Source organism: Alternaria conjuncta (genome assembly GCF_024043145.1).
Source record: "Alternaria conjuncta strain BMP 0040 chromosome Unknown scaffold_13, whole genome shotgun sequence".
Lineage (NCBI taxonomy): Eukaryota > Fungi > Ascomycota > Dothideomycetes > Pleosporales > Pleosporaceae > Alternaria > Alternaria conjuncta.
Window position 1 is genome coordinate 111,070 of NW_026250102.1, and position 17,069 is coordinate 128,138.

At 54.7% G+C, this 17,069-nt stretch overlaps 7 protein-coding genes across 7 annotated transcripts; 2 read left to right on the forward strand and 5 right to left on the reverse strand.

The window, feature by feature from the left end:
- Positions 1-1,191: 1,191 nt before the first annotated feature.
- On the reverse strand, positions 1,192-3,441 carry J4E85_008335 (uncharacterized protein; the record flags this gene model as incomplete). Its single annotated transcript, XM_051472561.1, has 1 exon — positions 1,192-3,441. The coding sequence occupies one exon, from the start codon at positions 3,439-3,441 to the stop codon at positions 1,192-1,194; it is 2,250 nt and encodes a 749-aa protein (XP_051323382.1).
- A 1,321-nt stretch (positions 3,442-4,762) lies between these two features.
- Positions 4,763-5,209, reverse strand: J4E85_008336 (uncharacterized protein; the record flags this gene model as incomplete). The annotated part of the gene is made up of 1 exon (XM_051472562.1): positions 4,763-5,209. One exon carries the CDS (start codon positions 5,207-5,209, stop codon positions 4,763-4,765), a length of 447 nt encoding a protein of 148 aa, XP_051323383.1.
- A 1,955-nt stretch (positions 5,210-7,164) lies between these two features.
- J4E85_008337 (uncharacterized protein) lies at positions 7,165-8,441 on the forward strand (the record flags this gene model as incomplete). Its single annotated transcript, XM_051472563.1, has 2 exons — positions 7,165-7,602; positions 8,058-8,441. 2 exons carry the CDS (start codon positions 7,165-7,167, stop codon positions 8,439-8,441), a joined length of 822 nt encoding a protein of 273 aa, XP_051323384.1.
- Positions 8,442-9,991: 1,550 nt separating this feature from the next.
- On the forward strand, positions 9,992-11,955 carry J4E85_008338 (uncharacterized protein; the record flags this gene model as incomplete). Its single annotated transcript, XM_051472564.1, has 2 exons — positions 9,992-10,201; positions 10,261-11,955. 2 exons carry the CDS (start codon positions 9,992-9,994, stop codon positions 11,953-11,955), a joined length of 1,905 nt encoding a protein of 634 aa, XP_051323385.1.
- Positions 11,956-12,216: 261 nt separating this feature from the next.
- On the reverse strand, positions 12,217-13,157 carry J4E85_008339 (uncharacterized protein; the record flags this gene model as incomplete). Its single annotated transcript, XM_051472565.1, has 2 exons — positions 12,217-12,933; positions 12,996-13,157. 2 exons carry the CDS (start codon positions 13,155-13,157, stop codon positions 12,217-12,219), a joined length of 879 nt encoding a protein of 292 aa, XP_051323386.1.
- Positions 13,158-14,000: 843 nt separating this feature from the next.
- Positions 14,001-15,101, reverse strand: J4E85_008340 (uncharacterized protein; the record flags this gene model as incomplete). Its single annotated transcript, XM_051472566.1, has 1 exon — positions 14,001-15,101. The coding sequence occupies one exon, from the start codon at positions 15,099-15,101 to the stop codon at positions 14,001-14,003; it is 1,101 nt and encodes a 366-aa protein (XP_051323387.1).
- A 567-nt stretch (positions 15,102-15,668) lies between these two features.
- J4E85_008341 (uncharacterized protein) lies at positions 15,669-17,021 on the reverse strand (the record flags this gene model as incomplete). The annotated part of the gene is made up of 1 exon (XM_051472567.1): positions 15,669-17,021. The coding sequence occupies one exon, from the start codon at positions 17,019-17,021 to the stop codon at positions 15,669-15,671; it is 1,353 nt and encodes a 450-aa protein (XP_051323388.1).
- Between the last annotated feature and the right edge of the window lie 48 nt (positions 17,022-17,069).

The window sequence follows — 17,069 nt, forward strand, 5'->3', positions numbered from 1 at the left end:
GCCAAGGCTGAGTGGTAAAGGCTGGAGGACGTCGCCAACACCTTCCGCACCCCGAAGCGGACTAGGCTACGCCATCTCTCATGCGCTGACATCGCTCGACCCATGCTTCCGCACCTCGAAAAGTGCTAGCTTTGCTTTGCTTGCCAGCATCTCACACTTCCGCACCTCAATGAGGACTAGCAGAGCCTAGAGATGCATATTAATTTCGTTCCGCAAACACATCAGGATGTAGAAGACATCATACCGAAACCTCGCAGTGTCGCTGCGCAAAGCCGTGATGCCTCGACTAAACAATACTGTGCGTGTAGATAAAAATACATAAGTCGCATGCGATGCAGCCGGTGTTCTGGATAACAAACACCCAAGATTCAGCGCCATATATTCCCGCCCCACAGCCCGTAACAGCGCCACTCGGGTAAAACCACCAATACCCCAGTCATGTGGACCAAATCAGACGTGCTTGCCCTCCTCCAACTTCTCGTCACGATCATTCTCGCAACAATCCAAGCTGTATGGTGTTTGACCATTCGTCAAGGTGCGCGTCTTGTTCTTGAGCAAGATTCGATGCTGACAGCACTCAAGTCGCCATGCGACGTAGCGCGCGCAATCCAGCCTGTCATGATAGGAATGGAAGTAAAGACCAAATGCAGCCACAGCCGCAGCCACGAACGCTGTCGAAGCCAATCCAACTGCCACTGCCACGCAAGTGAACTTCATTGTTGGGCACATGCCATTTCGGCCTCATCATAGCGACTGCAAGACGAACGAAGGAGATGATGATGGAGACCTTGGAACCATTCTCACGGCGGCAGCGCCTTGGCTAGCACGAGTCAGTATTCGAGTCCGTCGCATCAGGAAGAGGAAGAAGAGAACATTGGACAACAATGATAACGTTGGATTGTATTTTTACTGATTTTAGCATTTCGTTCGATTGCGCGCAAACCCATTCAAACTGCCCTATGGCCCTCTCAACAGTGGCGAGAAGGGAAAGAACAAGGGAAGATTATCCATCCATGAATTGACGTCGATGAGCAAGAAATGAAATTGAGCGTTTAGCATTATAGCCATCTCTTACCCAAGACACATAAATAAGCCAGCATTAGCCACGCCGTATACACTAGTGAGAACAAAAGATATCGAAACATCGAAAGCTTCATCATCATTACCGCTCAACCCCCAAACCCCATCCACCTACAGCCTCGCCGACTCCCTTACCTCCAACCCGCCCGCAATCCCGCGACTAATATAATCACTAATCGCCATATTCGTAACCATAGGATTAACCCCACTCGCACTAGGAAACACACTCGCATCCGCCACGTACAGCCCCTCCGTCCCCCAAACCCTGCCCTGTGGATCAACAACCCCATCCCTCTCCCTCGCACTCATCCGACACGTCCCCATCTGATGCGCAGAAACATACACACTCTCCGGGCTGGGCAACCCCCTTTGGCGAATCTCATCCAGCCAAGCCACAAACTTGGGATCGTTGATGCCGTCGCCGGAGCCAGATGAGGTAGAGGGATCGCGGATAAACGGCCGCATGTTGGGTATAACGGTGAAGATCTCGGATGCGCCTTCCACATACTGTATCTTCGCGAGCGCAATAACACCCTCAAGCACATGTCTCTTATCGTAATTACTCGTCTGATACGAGAACCTGACACGTCCATCCACCGGATCCGGATACACCCTCCCCGTATCCCTATCCCGCGCAATGGAAATATAACCAACCATGTGTTTCAGCTTCGCAGCATCAATCTTATACTGCATCGCCGACTTCCAATCTACCCACATCAGACACGCCGAGGGAACCATGTTCGTGGCTTCGAGCTTGACGCCATGGCCTGCGTTGTCCATGTTTTCGAATTCCGAGACTACGGAGGTCAGGATGCCGCCTTCCCATGGTTTTATCTCTTCGGTGTGGTAGGCGCCGAGGAAGGTGACGGGGTGGAGGTAGAGATTCCGTCCGATTTGAGGGTTTTTGAGGCCGGAGCGGAGGAGGAGGAGCGGGGATTGCATGGTCCCGCCGGAGACGACGACGCGTTTGGCTTTGATGAGGACGCGGCGGGTGGTTAGGGGGGTGTTGGAGACGCCGCCTTGGGCGTCGCGCGAGGTCCAGGTGCCGAGGACGCCGGTTGCGACGCGCTTGCCACTTTTGTTGGAGAAGATGATTTTCTCAGCGTGGAAGCCTTCGATGAATTTCGCTCCTGCGCGGGCGGCGTCCGGGAGGAAAGACACGACCGGGCCCTGCTTCTCGCAGGAGCCGCAGCCGAAGTTGCAGTAGCCGCAGTAGTGTTGCTGGCCGCCGGTGTTTTGAGGCACAGGCGCAGCGTTCCAGCCGAGTTTGCGGGCGCCTTCGAGCAGGATCTCGTTGTTGCGGTTTTGCTTGATGTTTTTGTCTGAGACGCCCATGCGGTCACAGACGCGATCGAGCGATTCTTGGAATTGCGCGGATGTGAAGAAGGGGAGGCCGCGGGCTGCCCATTCGCGGCGGACGTAGCCTTGGGTTTGGAGGGAGGCAGACCAGTTTACTGTTCCTCCGCCGCCGAGGGACTGGCCTGCTACTACGCTCACTGAACTGTCGTCGGATGTTAGGAATGATCCGCTCATGAAGAGGTGGTGCCAGCCATCTAGTTCGGCCATGGGGAAGTGGTCTGGAGTCCAGTGATATGCCTTTTCTACTATCAACACACGATGTCCGGCTTCAGCGAGGTTCTTCGCCGTCACGCCAGCACCACACCCACTACCCACGACCACCACATCTGTCTCAATAATCTCAGGCTCGTCACCTGGCGGTATCTGGATAAACTCATAGTCGAAGCCCTTTCCAGGTCTCATACCAACAGGCACGCGTGGGGCGCCTATCACACGTCTCAGCGAAGGCGACGTCTTGATCCAAGCCTGCTTAGTGATAATCACCAACGAGCGGCGCAGTTGGCGAAGCGGTCCCAACCGCGCGGTAGCCCAGCCCTGGATAATCGACTCCCTTACATGGGCCGGTTGCTCGCTGATTGGCGTGAAATAACCCGTCAAAGCCAGTGACCCCGCCCGCGTGTTGAGGACATTCAACACCATGCACAGGTCCTTTCTCTGGTTCTGCGGCATGTACATGGCGAAGACGCGCTGCAGCTCCGCTCGAAACGCCGGATCCTGACTCGCATAGTCGTCGAGATACTCCTTCACCGCCGTCTCCGCATCAGGGTCGTTTCCGGGCGCTAAAGCCCTCAGCTTGCTGACCGCAGCCGAGTAGTCGGTGTCGGTTGCGGCGAGTTCAGTCTGCGTCTTCGCCGTGGATATGGGCTTGATTGCTGGGATGACCGCATCCGTGATAGCAAGTAGCGTCTTCCATTGTTGAGGCGTGAGCGGATCCTCAGCTGGGAGCGGAGGCAGCGGAGTAGCTTTCGGCGAAACGGGCTCAGTTGGGAGTGTTGTTGACATTTTGCCACGTATAGTTTGGTGTTCAGGGATAGCCTGGATGTCGCGCGTGGACCATCAAAGGGTCTTGAAGGTGGAGCTGTCGGGCATGCTAAGGACGCAGGCGTCGTTTTGTTTAGTTTCCAACCGTGTCCACTGCGAGAGATGAAGCAACTTCCCCCGCGCCACATGCCGTGCCATTGTTGACGTCTGCTAGCCCGTGGCGGTTCGTGCCTCGGTTCAGAAAACAAAGTTCATCGACGTGTCCCGGCGAAGGGTTGCCAAGGCTGCCGTTGCTCGTGGATGTCGGAAGGACAGATTCGCCGGAGCCGCCATTGGACATCTTTCAAGGGCTATAGAGGACGTCAGGATAGGCTAAATCCTGTGATGTCTTGCATTGATCTGCGCGGCAGATCTCAGTCATAGTCATGTTAGCTGTCGATGCGTGTGGGCCGTCGCGCAACTCAGCGTCGTAGACTGCGGATCTCTCATCAATGCATTGGAAGAGCGTGCCCATGTGATCCGAAGTTCTGGCGGTATCGTGAGGTTGCAGTGGCCGGCGGCGCAGTGTTAGTGAGGCGAATCCCCGACGATGGTGGGTGGGTCGGCTCGGTCTTTGAACCAGGATGAGACGGGCGCTTCTTCATCTCGGCGAATCTGGCCGGCGTCTCCAAGACTCCAACGAAGGGAGTCGCTTATCTCTGGATCTAGCAGGAGTACTCCAACTACGCTTTCGCGCCTATGCAGCTGGACTACATTGAAACAACTCGCAGCGTAGGATCCGCACCTAGGTAATATGAGATATCTGCCGGCCAAACTTCCATCTCTTACGCGTACCTACGTTTTTACCCTTGCGCATGGTGTAGTCAAAAGAAACTACCGACACCCGTGCAATCTTAGAAGCTCGAGCGAACTTCGTGCGAGGCAAATCCCACCAAGGATGATTGCGCAACGTCCCCACGAATCCAATGATCCGGTTGAATCCATCCGGCAGGATCTGGTCGGTGCGCCTCAGGAACATGCAGGGGACCGACTAGGACGCCGTCTGCTACTAGGCGAGATGAGGGTTCTCCAAGGTCGCTGTCTATCAAGACACTTCTTCAATGCCTTTTTTGGGGTGGTTCCGATGGGAGCATTTGCATTCGAGTCTCGATGTCGGTCCCAATAATTCTTTCTTGGAAAGCAAGCGGCCTTTGGTGTAAGGTACTGAAGGCTCGCTAGTCAAGGCGCGTACGTAGGTGCTACCTAGATAAACTAAGATCTTGACTGCAGCTTGAAGCTGTGGTGGGTTTGACCGCTACAGAATTAGGTGCTCGGTCTTCACGACTTCGCATTGAATAATCCTCTACCGAATTCTCTCCAACTTAGCGTAATTCTTCACAATGCGTGCAGTCTCCTCGTCCATCTCCCTCTGCGACAACTGCCGAAAGGGTGGATGTTCTTCTTTATAACGCTGAATCTGCTCGTCAAGGCTCGCCAGCTGCTCATCTAGCTGAGCAATCTTGGCCGTAAGGTCGTTAATCTTGTTCGTGCAGATGATCTTCTTATCCTCCTTCTCCCTATCGAACATATGCCTTGTCTCTTGATTGAGCTCAGAGAGCTCTTGTATTGTGGCCTTGAGGTCACCCTCGTACTTGGCCTTGAGGTGTTTGCTCATACTCGCTTCCCCAATCAAATACAAATGATACTGATCAGACATGTCTCTGCAGAACATGGCGAAGATAATGTAATGCGAGATGGTGGGTGGTGGGTGTAGCTTTGGGAAGTTAGAGATCGTACGGTTGGTGAGCATGGGTAAGAGGCTGGGGGGGATGTGACGTAGTGACCCAAACACTCCAACAATCACATGACAGATGTTCTTCAGCTTCACCGTCACTTTTACTTCGGTGCAAAATATGCCAAGACCGCAAGACTTGGGACGACGAATAGTGATGCATAGCCGATGGAAAGATGCATTCGAATTCGTGACTTCATCTTGGACGTCTGCAACTGTAAAGGTGACGAGGACGTACCGTGCAATTACACTCGGCATTACCAGGACTCTAATCAGAGTTCAGTCACCAGAAACTTTGTTCAGACTCCTCGTGGTTCTCTCAGGAAAGTTGCGGATACGGTGGGGAGTCTTCGGATGTCAGAGTCGCAAGGTTTGGTACGATGTCAAAACCACAACCGGGGATCGCTGCAGCGCTTCACGATGCACGCACGGGCACAACATCAATACGAACAACGACGCTACGCATACGCCCAAGTGGGTACGATTCCATTAGACCGTCCCACATCATTCAAGATCGTGAGCTCTGGCCGAATAGCCTCAACTCATAGCAGCGCTTCACGATGCACGCATGGCATGGTGGCCTCACCAATACGAACCTACAGACTTCGCACACCCAAGTAAGTAGATTGAATTGACGGCCACCACCACCCCTCCACCTCCCCCGCCCACCATCCCAAGTCTGGCCGAATAGCCTCAATTCCACTTGGAGTGGAGCATAATATATTGGAAAATTGCGTCGCGCGCGCCTTGCTCGCGTGGCTACAGAGTGGATGAGGTGCATTGAATTGAATACAATAGTGTGGCCAAATGCCCCGCCAGTTGTTGCAAGCTGGCCGTACTTGAGCGGGATGGTAGGGTGTGTGGCGCCTCTCGCGGCATACTTGCCTGGTCGTTTAGCTGTGATGTCAAGGCATGTCTATCATGTCTATCAACGTCCATCACCGCCTCTTCTTGCGTTTGCGCAGGGTGTCGCAATCAAGATATGGGGTGAGTGCTATGTCATCACTGTACCGACGCCCCCAGGAAATGAGTTCACGCTTGACGCAGCAGTTCCGTCCTCGGAGAAGGTTGAGGCGTTGCTTTTCTTTTGCAGAGGCCGTGATTGGTTAGAGATAAGAGACGCCCAAACGGGCACAGTGGGGCCCAACGGCTGGCCGCCTCGAGAAGAGGCGCAACGGTCGTGGTGAAGGAATGAGGGTTGCGCTGGGGAAGGGGGAAATGGGGCGTTCGCGTAGAAGATAGAGCCTATTCTCAGCCTGGGAGACTTGTAGTTGTCGAGTACTTTCAAGCAGAGTGGGAGGGCAGCGTGAAGACAGCGGGCTCGATGCGACGGCCATGTTACAATTAGAATCTTCCAAATGGCCGGTCGTAGCCCGATGATACCCTGTCGTTCGGTCGGTCGCCAAGGGTGCAGGCATCCCCCTTCGGGCATGGCCGCCCATCCGTCAGTTCGCTGCTGGGAAGAGGTCGCTGGAGCAGCTGGCGGGCGACAACTTAATTCATCCTGTCCCCAGAGCCTCACCCCAGGTCTCCTCCGCACTCACGCGACACCGCTGTTTCTTATCTACACCTATATCCGCCTCACTCGACGCATATCACTCACATATACGACGATTACCACGACCCCGACCATATTCACTATCATGTCCTGCTAAACCACGGTCGACTGTTGGCCCCGGCGTCTGTTGTATCACCGCCCTCGTCTCTTATCGCCTGCACGTCAGCTACCAATTGACACGCACCCTCACCACCAACACGTCCCCAACCGTCCCCAAGGAGCCGCACGCGTCCTGCTGGCCTGTCAGCGTCGTCTGCACCCGTCGCACCACTGCAGAGCCACTGATAGCCTCCCGCTCCCAAAGGCCTGTATCAGACACTCCAGCGCACCAATACCAGCGCAGCACTTCACCGCCTGCACCACGTATTATACGTCTCTCTCGACGTCTCGCCAACCTCAACCTCATTCCGTCACCATGGCCACGACCTTCTCGACGGCGACTGCGATCCCGCAACACGCACCCTACCAGCACCACGCCTACCGCAAGAGCACCCACTCGCAGTACTCGCCCACCCATTCCGGCGTCAACACGCCCGCCAACGTCTCGCCCACGTCGCCGCGCACCACACACCTGCCCCTCGCCCGCCACCAGGGCATCTACCAGCCGCGCACCGCCATCGGCATCCCCGCGGCGCTGCGCAAGACGGAGAAGCCCAGCAGCAAGTCGCCGCCCAAGGTCGACTCGGGCGTGTCGTCGCCGAACCAGGGCTGGTCGGCTGGCACGTACGGGTGGGTCGCCAACGAGGGCAGCGCGACGCCCGTCTCGCAGATTGGCAATGAAGACATGCAGAGCCTCTACAACGCCGAACCACTGTCGCCCGTCGCGGGGCCAATCACACGCAACCACTGGCAGGTATGTATTCGCGCCTTTCCTACTTGTCCGCTATGCCGCTGCTAGCCTGTCCGTGCTTCCCTGTCGCGTGCTCACCTGCGCTGCGAGGGGACCGTCTTACGTACATGGTCCGGTCCCACGGCCTAGCGTGCGTTGGTCTGGCCTCCCGCTGTCTGCAGAGCCGACATGCCGAGCCCTCCAATTCAGCTCAACAAGACGCCTGGGGGGCAAACTCGGCGGCCAAGGCCGATCATGTTGTGCATGTCGCCTTGATGGGCTTCGGATAATTTCCATCGTCTTGCCGGCATTCACTGCCTCTGTCCAGACCTGCACGTCGTCCCCCACGCTAGACCTTTACCTACTCTTTTACCCGATGCAGGGCTGAAGTCCGGGCTGTTCGGGCTAGCGACACCTGTCCACTTGTCCACAATTCAGAGTTGCCGTTGCGTTCAGAATCCACACTAACTCGTCCCTAGGCCGACGGTTCCACATCGGTGTGCTCGGCATCCAGCTGCCAGGAGCCCTTTGGCTTCTTCCAGCGGCGCCACCACTGCCGCAAGTGCGGCGGCATCTTCTGCTGGCAGCACTCGCGCAACAACGTGCGTCTCGACGAGCTCGCCCGCTTCCACCCAGAAGGCCACTGGCACCGTGCCTGCGACCGCTGCCACAGCTCCTTCCGCGAATGGGAGCACCTCCGCTCCAGCCGCACAAACAGCGAGAGCTCCGATAGCAGCAACAGCAACAGCCCCGCTCCCGCAAAGTCCATCGAGACTCCTGCCCCGGCTAAGCGTCCTGAGAACACGCGCGTAGGCAGCCTCGCCCAGAGCTTCCAGGGCACATGGAACTGGAGCACTTTCTAAACATGGGCGTTTGCTTGTCATCGCCGCACACAACTTCCTTCATATCTTCATGACACCTGGACGGACGGACGGACGGACGAACGGATCTTCCTGCTCCTGGCGTACTCTCTTTTGATGATATCCGGAGGGCCCAGTATTGTCGTAACGGCACTGGTCCCATTCCACCTTTTCACTTGCTTCGACTTGGACACGAAGCCTTTCTGCGTCTGCATCAACTAAACTGCATAATACCGGCGTCCTCTCTTTGCTTTTCCCAACATGGCGTCCTGATCAATCACGGGGGTGGTCTGCGTGTGTTTTGTCTCTTGTCCTTGCGATTCAGCGTTTTCCTTCGACAACTTTAGAGACTTCCTTTGTCTCTCCCTCTCTGTCTGGATCTCCCTTTGTGGAGTCAACAGAGATGTTACTGTGTTTTACGGCCGACAAAGATATCCAGAATAATGATTGTTGGAGATGTCTTTCTTTCGATGGATCTGTGGTGGTGGCGGCACGCAGTGATGTGCGACGGACGCACGTCTGCCCGAGAAGGCGTGCGTCCATCGCACATCACTGCGTGTCGTCATGACCTGGACGGCTCTGGGCGGTTGGCTGATGGTTGTTCGGCTGGGTTGTATGTGTTTTATCATGTGGTTATGATATGCGAGCAAGATGGTGGTTGTAGTTTGTTGAGATGAGATGAAATTACATTGGTATATTCTGAGTATTTGAACAACTGGATGTGTGAGATTATCAGTGGGTGCTGGGCACATGCTTGCATATGTAGTAGATGCGGCGCGTGTGTTGTGATGTGGTACCCTGATGGCGTGATGTCGGTCAGGGTTTGGTCGGGCGAGGCTAAGGGCAGGTGTTTGATACGTGGAGACCGCTTGAGGATAGTGTACCATGTAGCTGGAATTGACTGGTATTGAACCCAGTAGTTGAGAACTATAGACAATGTTTGCGTATGTGTTATATGTTAGCATCTCCCTTGCAATGTTCCGAGCATGGATGGAGCCGTAGAAACATCTCCACCAACCTTCCTACCCCCGCATCAAGAACTCCAAACACAGAAAGGAAGACAGTGAGACAAGAACAAGTATACATGAATAAGGAAGAGAGAAACAACATTCCATACCACAAACGTCGTCCATGACTCTTCCTGTGCTTCGTTCGCACAACGGTGCCATACGGAGATAGCCCGCACTCCGATTGGTCAGATGCAGTGGAGTGCTGATGGCGTTTTTTTGCTGGACGAGCACGACGTTCACTGCATACTGCACGAGTCATCGAGGCATCTTGTGAGATACGCGAGACTGCCTTGTTTATCTCTTGAATTTGTGCGCCTGATCTAGTCTTACTCGAACTCTGCTGGGATTTACGGTCGCACGACACTGTTACACGCGCTTCACTTGCCGGCTCGACACCTGCACGACTTCGCTCAACCGATCTCGCTGCGCTCGACCTCTCTTTGTTCGACGTCCGTCGCCATACGTCCTTCTCTTCTCCAAGCTGTTGGGGGCGCTGTCGCCCCCAGGTTAGCGAGGGGATTCACGAATCGATACTGCGCGAAGATGGCGACTATGGCTCAGACAGCGGTGCAGGATGGAGAAGTGGCGGGGGTTCTACACAACACTGGTAATGGGATGACGCAACAGAATGGAAGCAGTAATGGAGCGGCCCAGTCGAACGGAAAGAGGAGGAAACTACACGGGCGCGCATTCTATGAGAGTATCGGCAGTCCAAAGCTCATCCTTGCGCCCATGGTGGAACAGTCAGAGTTCGTATGTCTCTTCGTCTCTATACGACTCGGCGCAAAGACGATGGCTAACATCGACTGCAGGCATGGCGACTACTCTCGCGCTCGTTCCTCCCCGAATCACAGCAAAAAGACCTCCTAGCATACACCCCAATGTTCCACTCGAAGATGTTCGGCGAGAAGAGCAACTACCGCGACGCCCACTTCCAACCCCTCAAGTCGACTATCCCCTCACCCAGCGACGACTACCACCTCTCACAACTACCCGAATCGGAAAGACATCTCGACGGCAACCCCGCGTTCGACAGACCCCTCACCGTACAATTCTGCTCGAACGACCCCGAAGACTTTCTGCGCGCGGCGAAACACGTTGCGCCCTTTTGCGATGCGGTTGATCTGAATCTGGGATGTCCACAAGGAATCGCAAAGAGGGGGAAATACGGCGCATTTCTGCAGGAAGACTGGGATCTGATATCAAGGATGATACGCAAACTGCACGAGGAACTGGACGTCCCAGTCACAGCAAAGATGCGTGTCCTCGAGACACCTGAAAAGACACTGGCATATGCAAAGACACTTCTAGACGCAGGCGCAAGCATCATCACAGTACACGGCCGCCGTCGAGAACAAAAAGGTCACAACACCGGCCTCGCAGATTGGAAGATGATCCGCCAACTACGGGAGAACCTTCCTAGAGAAACAGTCATCTTCGCCAACGGCAACATCCTCCAACACGAAGACATCGCCGCGTGCCTAGAAGCCACAGGCGCAGACGGCGTCATGAGCGCAGAAGGAAATCTGTACGACCCTACTATCTTCGCCGCTCCACCGCCACCCGGCCAGGAAGGACGCGAATACTGGCGCGGCCGCGATGGTAAGGGTGGGTACAGGATGGACGCTGTGATGAGACGGTACATGGATATCATCCATAAATACGCCCTCGGTCAAGACCCGCCACAACGGAAACCGCTCTGGATGCCCGGCGACCCCGACGTCGACGTCGAAGCCTCGTCAAAACAACCGCAAGAAACAGCCGATTTCAACACCAACACCAACACGGATGCCGCCGAAAACGGCAAACGCCCCGCCGACCAAGGCGAAAGCCCGCCAAAGAAGAAACAAAAACCATTGTCTAAAGCTGCGAAGAAGAAGGAAGCTAGTAACCCCAATCTCACGGCTATGCAAGCTCATCTGTTTCATCTGTTGCGTCCGCTGGTTTCGAAACATCATAATGTGCGAGATGCGCTCGCGCGGTCACGGACGGGGGATATTGAGGCGTTTGAGAATGTGTTGAGGCTTGTTGAGGAGGCGGTTAGGGAGGGGATTATGGGGTATGAAGAAGAGCATGCTAATGATTCTACCGAACCGACCTCCACAACGACGGTGAAAGAAGAGACTGTGAAAGAAGAAGAAAATGGTGCAAAAGAGGAGGAGGAGCTAGATCCTTACGAGAGTTCTCTCGCAACCGTCGCACGTGTCAAAAGACCGTATTGGGTGTGTCAGCCGTATGTTAGACCACTGCCCAAGGAGGCGCTGGAGAAGGGGAGTATGACTGTTAGTAAGAAGGAGAGGAAGAGGTTGGAGGAGGAGAAGGAGAGGGCGGAGAAGGCATTGAAGAAGGGGGATGAGGAGGTCAAGAGTGTGGGGTTGGTGCCGGGGGGACGTGTTGAGGAGAAGGTTGTGGGTGGTGGGCATGGTGGGGATGGGAAGGCGGATGGGGAGAAGGATGGAGAAAAGGAGGTTGTTGAGGAGCCTAGGGATGGAATGGTCTGTGGATGAGTGTATAGGTATATTGAGGGGTAAAGGAACGAAGACGGGCAGAATATACCCAAATGAATCTCGACATGACAGTTCAGTATAGGATGGTTTCTACATCACTATACCGTCGTTTATGATGCCGATATGGGCGCCATTAGTCGACATGCTCGACCGTCGCGACTCACTACGTCACATCCATATCACCAACGCTGTATCAACAACACTCCTTTGCCAACTATACTAGCTAAGCTAACGATCCCCATCGTAGTCTCACGAATCCATTCAAAGCCCAAACCACTTAAGATCCTCCGCCTCATGCACCGGCACAGTGTGACCAACGTTAAGCGCACTATACCCCACCAGCTTCGTCCCATCCCCATAAACCATCTTCGTATACCCGCTCTGCGGGCTATTCGTCTCGTTCCTGCTAAACTGCACACCCAGCAACCCACTCCACTCCTTCAACTGCTCGCCCAAATTAGGGATCTTGACGAGCGAGTCAGCGGTCCCGTGCCAAGTCGCCATGCGCGGGTACGTGCCACTGTAACCAGGATACATGGCTTTGACCTGGGCTACCCATTCCGCTTGCGTCTTTATGACTTGCCCGTTTGCGCAGCGTGGGTCGGCGGTAGAGGGCGAGGCGCCGGGACTGCCTGCTACGCAGCCTGCCGCCACACCAGAATAGCAGGAGCCTGCGGCGATGACGTCTGGGTAGGTCGCCATCATTACGTTGGTCATCATGCAGCCCGAGCTGCTTCCTGTCACAAAGACCTTTGTGGGGTCGGCGTTGTACTTTTTGATGGTGTACTGTATCATGTTGTTTAGGCCTTGGTTGTCGCCGCCGGCATCGCGGGAAAGGCCTTTGGCGGTGTTTACTTCCCAGCAGTTGTTGTCTTTTTTTGTGGAGGGGAAGATGTTGATGAAGCCTTTTTGGTCGGCGAGGGTGTTGTATTTTGTGGATTGGGCGTAGGCTTCGCCGGTGCCGCCGCAGTAGTGGAGCTGGGGATGTGTTAGTGAGATGGTTCGTTGCAGAGTGGATGGGATGGGATGGGAAGACGTACGGCGAGGATGATCGCTGGCTTTTCCGCAACCTTGGCTGGGACGTAGATGTTCATCTGGAGGTTGGATGGGTTGGCGCCGAAATCGTTGACGCGGGTGAGGGCGCCGTTGGCGGTTGCGCAGAGCGCTGCGATGCTGCCGAGTACGGAGGTGGAGAAGTGCATCGTGAGTGTCGTGCGTGTTCGCAGCAGCACAATTTCCTGCACCCTCCTCCCCTTCTTATACGCACACCACACTCATCGCGCGATCGTCACCAGAGCCAACCATTTCAAGCCTGTTTCCCCGTGAATACTAGCCGACATAACCCTCTGTTAAAGCCCCAATCTAAAAGCTCCGGCGCGAGGAGGCACGGCAATGCGCATGTGAGCAGCATCAAGTTCGTGCGTCCCAAGGTTGTTTCAAAACACATCTCCCTTCTCCAATGACGAGCAACTGAAACGGCGTACTTGCTGCTTTCGTCGAACACTGGAGGCGTTTGTTCCCACTGGGGTTAGCCACCAGGGGGAATGATGTGGAGTAACTGTGCGGGATCAGGGATCTTGGATCATTACCCCGGATGAACTCCCGCCATGTATATTAACCTACTACCGAGCTTTGCTCCGGGCGCACGTAACATGTGGCATTGCCTACTTTCGCATCGACGTCATGTGTTATGCTGGGTTGGGACGGTTACCGCGAGTGTTTACCGGGCGCTGACACATGACTGCATCCTTTCGGTTTGTCATTGAGCTTTATGGTGTCCATATGCCGTCGCGCATCCCGACTTCCGTTCCTGGAGCCAGCAAATATATGGACGTTGTATGTTTTCAGGGCCCGCAGGTTGCGCAATAACGGCACTAAAGATGGGGGCTGACATGCGTTAGTACGAGGACGTGCCAGCGGCTCCATCCGGAATTGCGTGAGACCGAAGTAGTGCAGAGCAGCCACAACCAAAATACGTTTCGAAATCATTGTCCAATTATTCTATCAAACACGCAAATGCTACTGGGTATCTTTCTGCGCCGTCTCTACAAGTTAGGGTGCGCCTCCTTCCACTCCTTGCTGAAAGGATAGTCAATGTATCCCTTCTCGCTCTTCGGAACGTAGAAGGTATCGCGGTCGTAAGGAGTAAGCTCAATACCCTTCTCTATCCGGAAAACGAGATCGGGTGTGCTGATGAAGTAGCGCCCGAACACCGCAACGACATCGCGGTCCTTGTGCTCCTCAACAATCTTCTTCGCGTCCTCGGCCTTGAGGCCACCGGCGATGAGCAGCTTGCCGGAGTAGTGGGGCAGCAGGGGATCGAGAGAGTCGTAGCCCTCAACGTCTGCGTTGCCGGATACGCGGGCCTCGACGAGATGGAGGTAGGCCAGGTTGAATGCATCCAGTCTCTTCATGATGTCTGTGAACTGCGGGAGGGGGTCCTTCATCTTCATGCCTTGGAACTCGGAGAACGGACTCAATCGGATGCCGGTCTTGTCGGCGCCCACCGCCTCCACTACAGCCTGGGTGACCTCGACACAGAACCTGGAGCGGTTCTCGACGGAGCCGCCGTAGGAATCTGTGCGCTTGTTGCAGGTATCTTGCAGGAATTGATCGATGAGGTAGCCGTTGGCAGCGTGAATCTCTACACCGTCGAAGCCAGCCTCGATGGCGTTCTTGGCTGCTTGTGCGTAGTCGGAGATGCTCTGCTTGATGTCTTCAACAGTCATCTCCTTGGGGGTAGCGTATCCTTCGCCTAGGGATGTTGCGCTGGAAGACTTGATGGTGATGTCGTTTGCCGCAGCAAAGTCCTTGTTCGCTACACGTCCAAGAGCCCAAAGCTGGAGGTAGATGTACGAGCCCTTCTCATGGACAGCCTTGGTCACTGGCTTCCAGGCATCGATCTGGGACTGTGTGTAGATACCGGGTACGTTGGGGTAGCCTCCGGATTGTTTCGAGACCAGGGTAGCCTCGGTGATGAGGAGGGTTCCCGGTACGCAAGCACGCTGGCCGTAGTACTGTGCAGCCATGGGCAGGATCTCATGATCGTCGTTGACACGAAAACGCGTCAGAGGTGCCATGGCAATGCGGTTCTTGAGCTCCATGGCGCCCACCTTGAGCGGCTGGAAGAGGCGGTCTGCGGACATCTTGGTGTTGTGAGAGTTTGATTTTGGTAGGTTTGAGAGTTCTGACATGTAGGAAGGTGTTGGAATATAACAAAAAACAGCAGCTGAGAGGTTTGAGCAACAAATCCTTCGACAGACCAAAAAGCCTATATACGCCCCTACTAAGCACACCCCGTCCGATGGTTTGAAATCAGCGCTCGGTCGATCTCGGCATCTGCGCGGTATTTGACTCGTAGAATTTTCCAAGGCGTTCCACGCCTGTGTAGACCCTGACGGACATCGTCCTAAGGATCATCTAGTCTTTAGGTGGTAAAGTGTGCCCGCATAGAGATATGTAGCCGCTGGAGGCGAGATGGTACCTGGACTTAGCGGGAGGCGGAACTTGTTGGCGGGAGCGGCGGTATCGCCGAAACCTTCGGGCTTATGACGTAAGCAGCATTGGCCTGGATCGCCAAACTGAAGGAGCGAAGGCCGACACTTCATTGTATGTATTGGCACATACCATCTGGACTTGGAAGGAAGTAAAGTGATTGATTGTCGGAAGTTACAACAGTTGCGCGAGAACGGATCCCGAGGATCCCGAGCACGCTAAAGCTGACTAACATCATGCCCGCTTGTTTCCTTGAGAACCTTTTGCGCCCTGCGCAGTTGCTCTTCCAAATCCTCATACCAAAGCCACCGAAAGTTCTCATTAAGCTTCTGCTCGAGCTTATTCATATCATCTTCTATCCCTTCCACCATGAAATTGTATGCTAGACCATTTTCGATACTCCTCTGAATACATCCCTGTGTTCTCGGTCGCCTGACAGCATCGTAGGCCTTGAAGGCAGCCTCGATATCATTAGAAGTCCCGACATCAGCTATCAAGCGACTGAGAAGAAATGCATCTTCCATAGCCATGCCAGCTCCAGCTCCCATATGAGGCGTCGTGGCGTGTGCGCTATCGCCCAGTAGACAAACACGGCCCTTGAAGTATGGTTTATCGTGTTGAAGAGTGTGTAGTGCCCATTTGGATGGTAGAGTATATCTCGCGATAAGATCGATGAGTGGCGGATAGAAGTCTTTGAACTTTTCACGCACCTCGTCTGCACTCGTGGGCACTATCCAGTTATCCTGGTCCCAAGTGCTGGTGAAGGATCGATCATGTGGCAGAGCAACCATGTTGATGAGTTCGCCATGGTCGACAGGGTAGGTGATGCAACTTCCTCCATAACCGCAGTACAATGTACCGTTCAGCGCTCTTTCTTCCCCTAGCGCTTTCTTAACCACTTCAGCTGGGGCCATGGCCCTTATCGCGGCCTCGTGAGCGTACGCTGGCTTCACATCTGGACCACATACAAAGCTCCGTACCTTGCTCTTGATGCCATCGCAGCCAATTAAGGCACTGGCTAGAGTAGTCGTTCCGTCGGCGAACCTTATCTTGAGCATACCAGCACCGACTTCTTCGACACTCTGGAAGCTTTTGCCGAAGCTTGTTATGTCCGCGGGAAGCAACGCAACCATCTCATCGAGCAGACGCGCCCGGTGTATACGACCTCGCATACAAAACCCAGTCGGCGCATCTGGTGTCTTCTTGGCGTCCATCTGATGGAAACCGAGATCTCCCGCTTTGGCTCCATTGGGTCGTCGCTCGTCCATACCCCATCGTATCGTGTTGAAAGTGTTTTCGCGTTCAGGGTCTGTGTTGATCGTCGCGTGTTTCATGTAGCCTTCCAGTAGACGAGGATCGATGAGGTGTAAGGCTGTCGTAGCGTTGGCACCGAATCCAACGCCGGCACCTATCTCAGCGAAGGACGGAGAGGCTTCGTAGATGTGCACTTTGACCCCATGTTTGAGAAGACCGATGGCAAGCGCGGCACCACCGAGTCCGCCACCGATGATTGCGATCGGAAGGCCATTGTGGTTTTGGAAGATTGCTGTAGTTGATCCGTTCGCGGACATTTTTTTGAGGATTGATGGTGGTTCAAGGCTCCGTCATTTCCGCCGCGG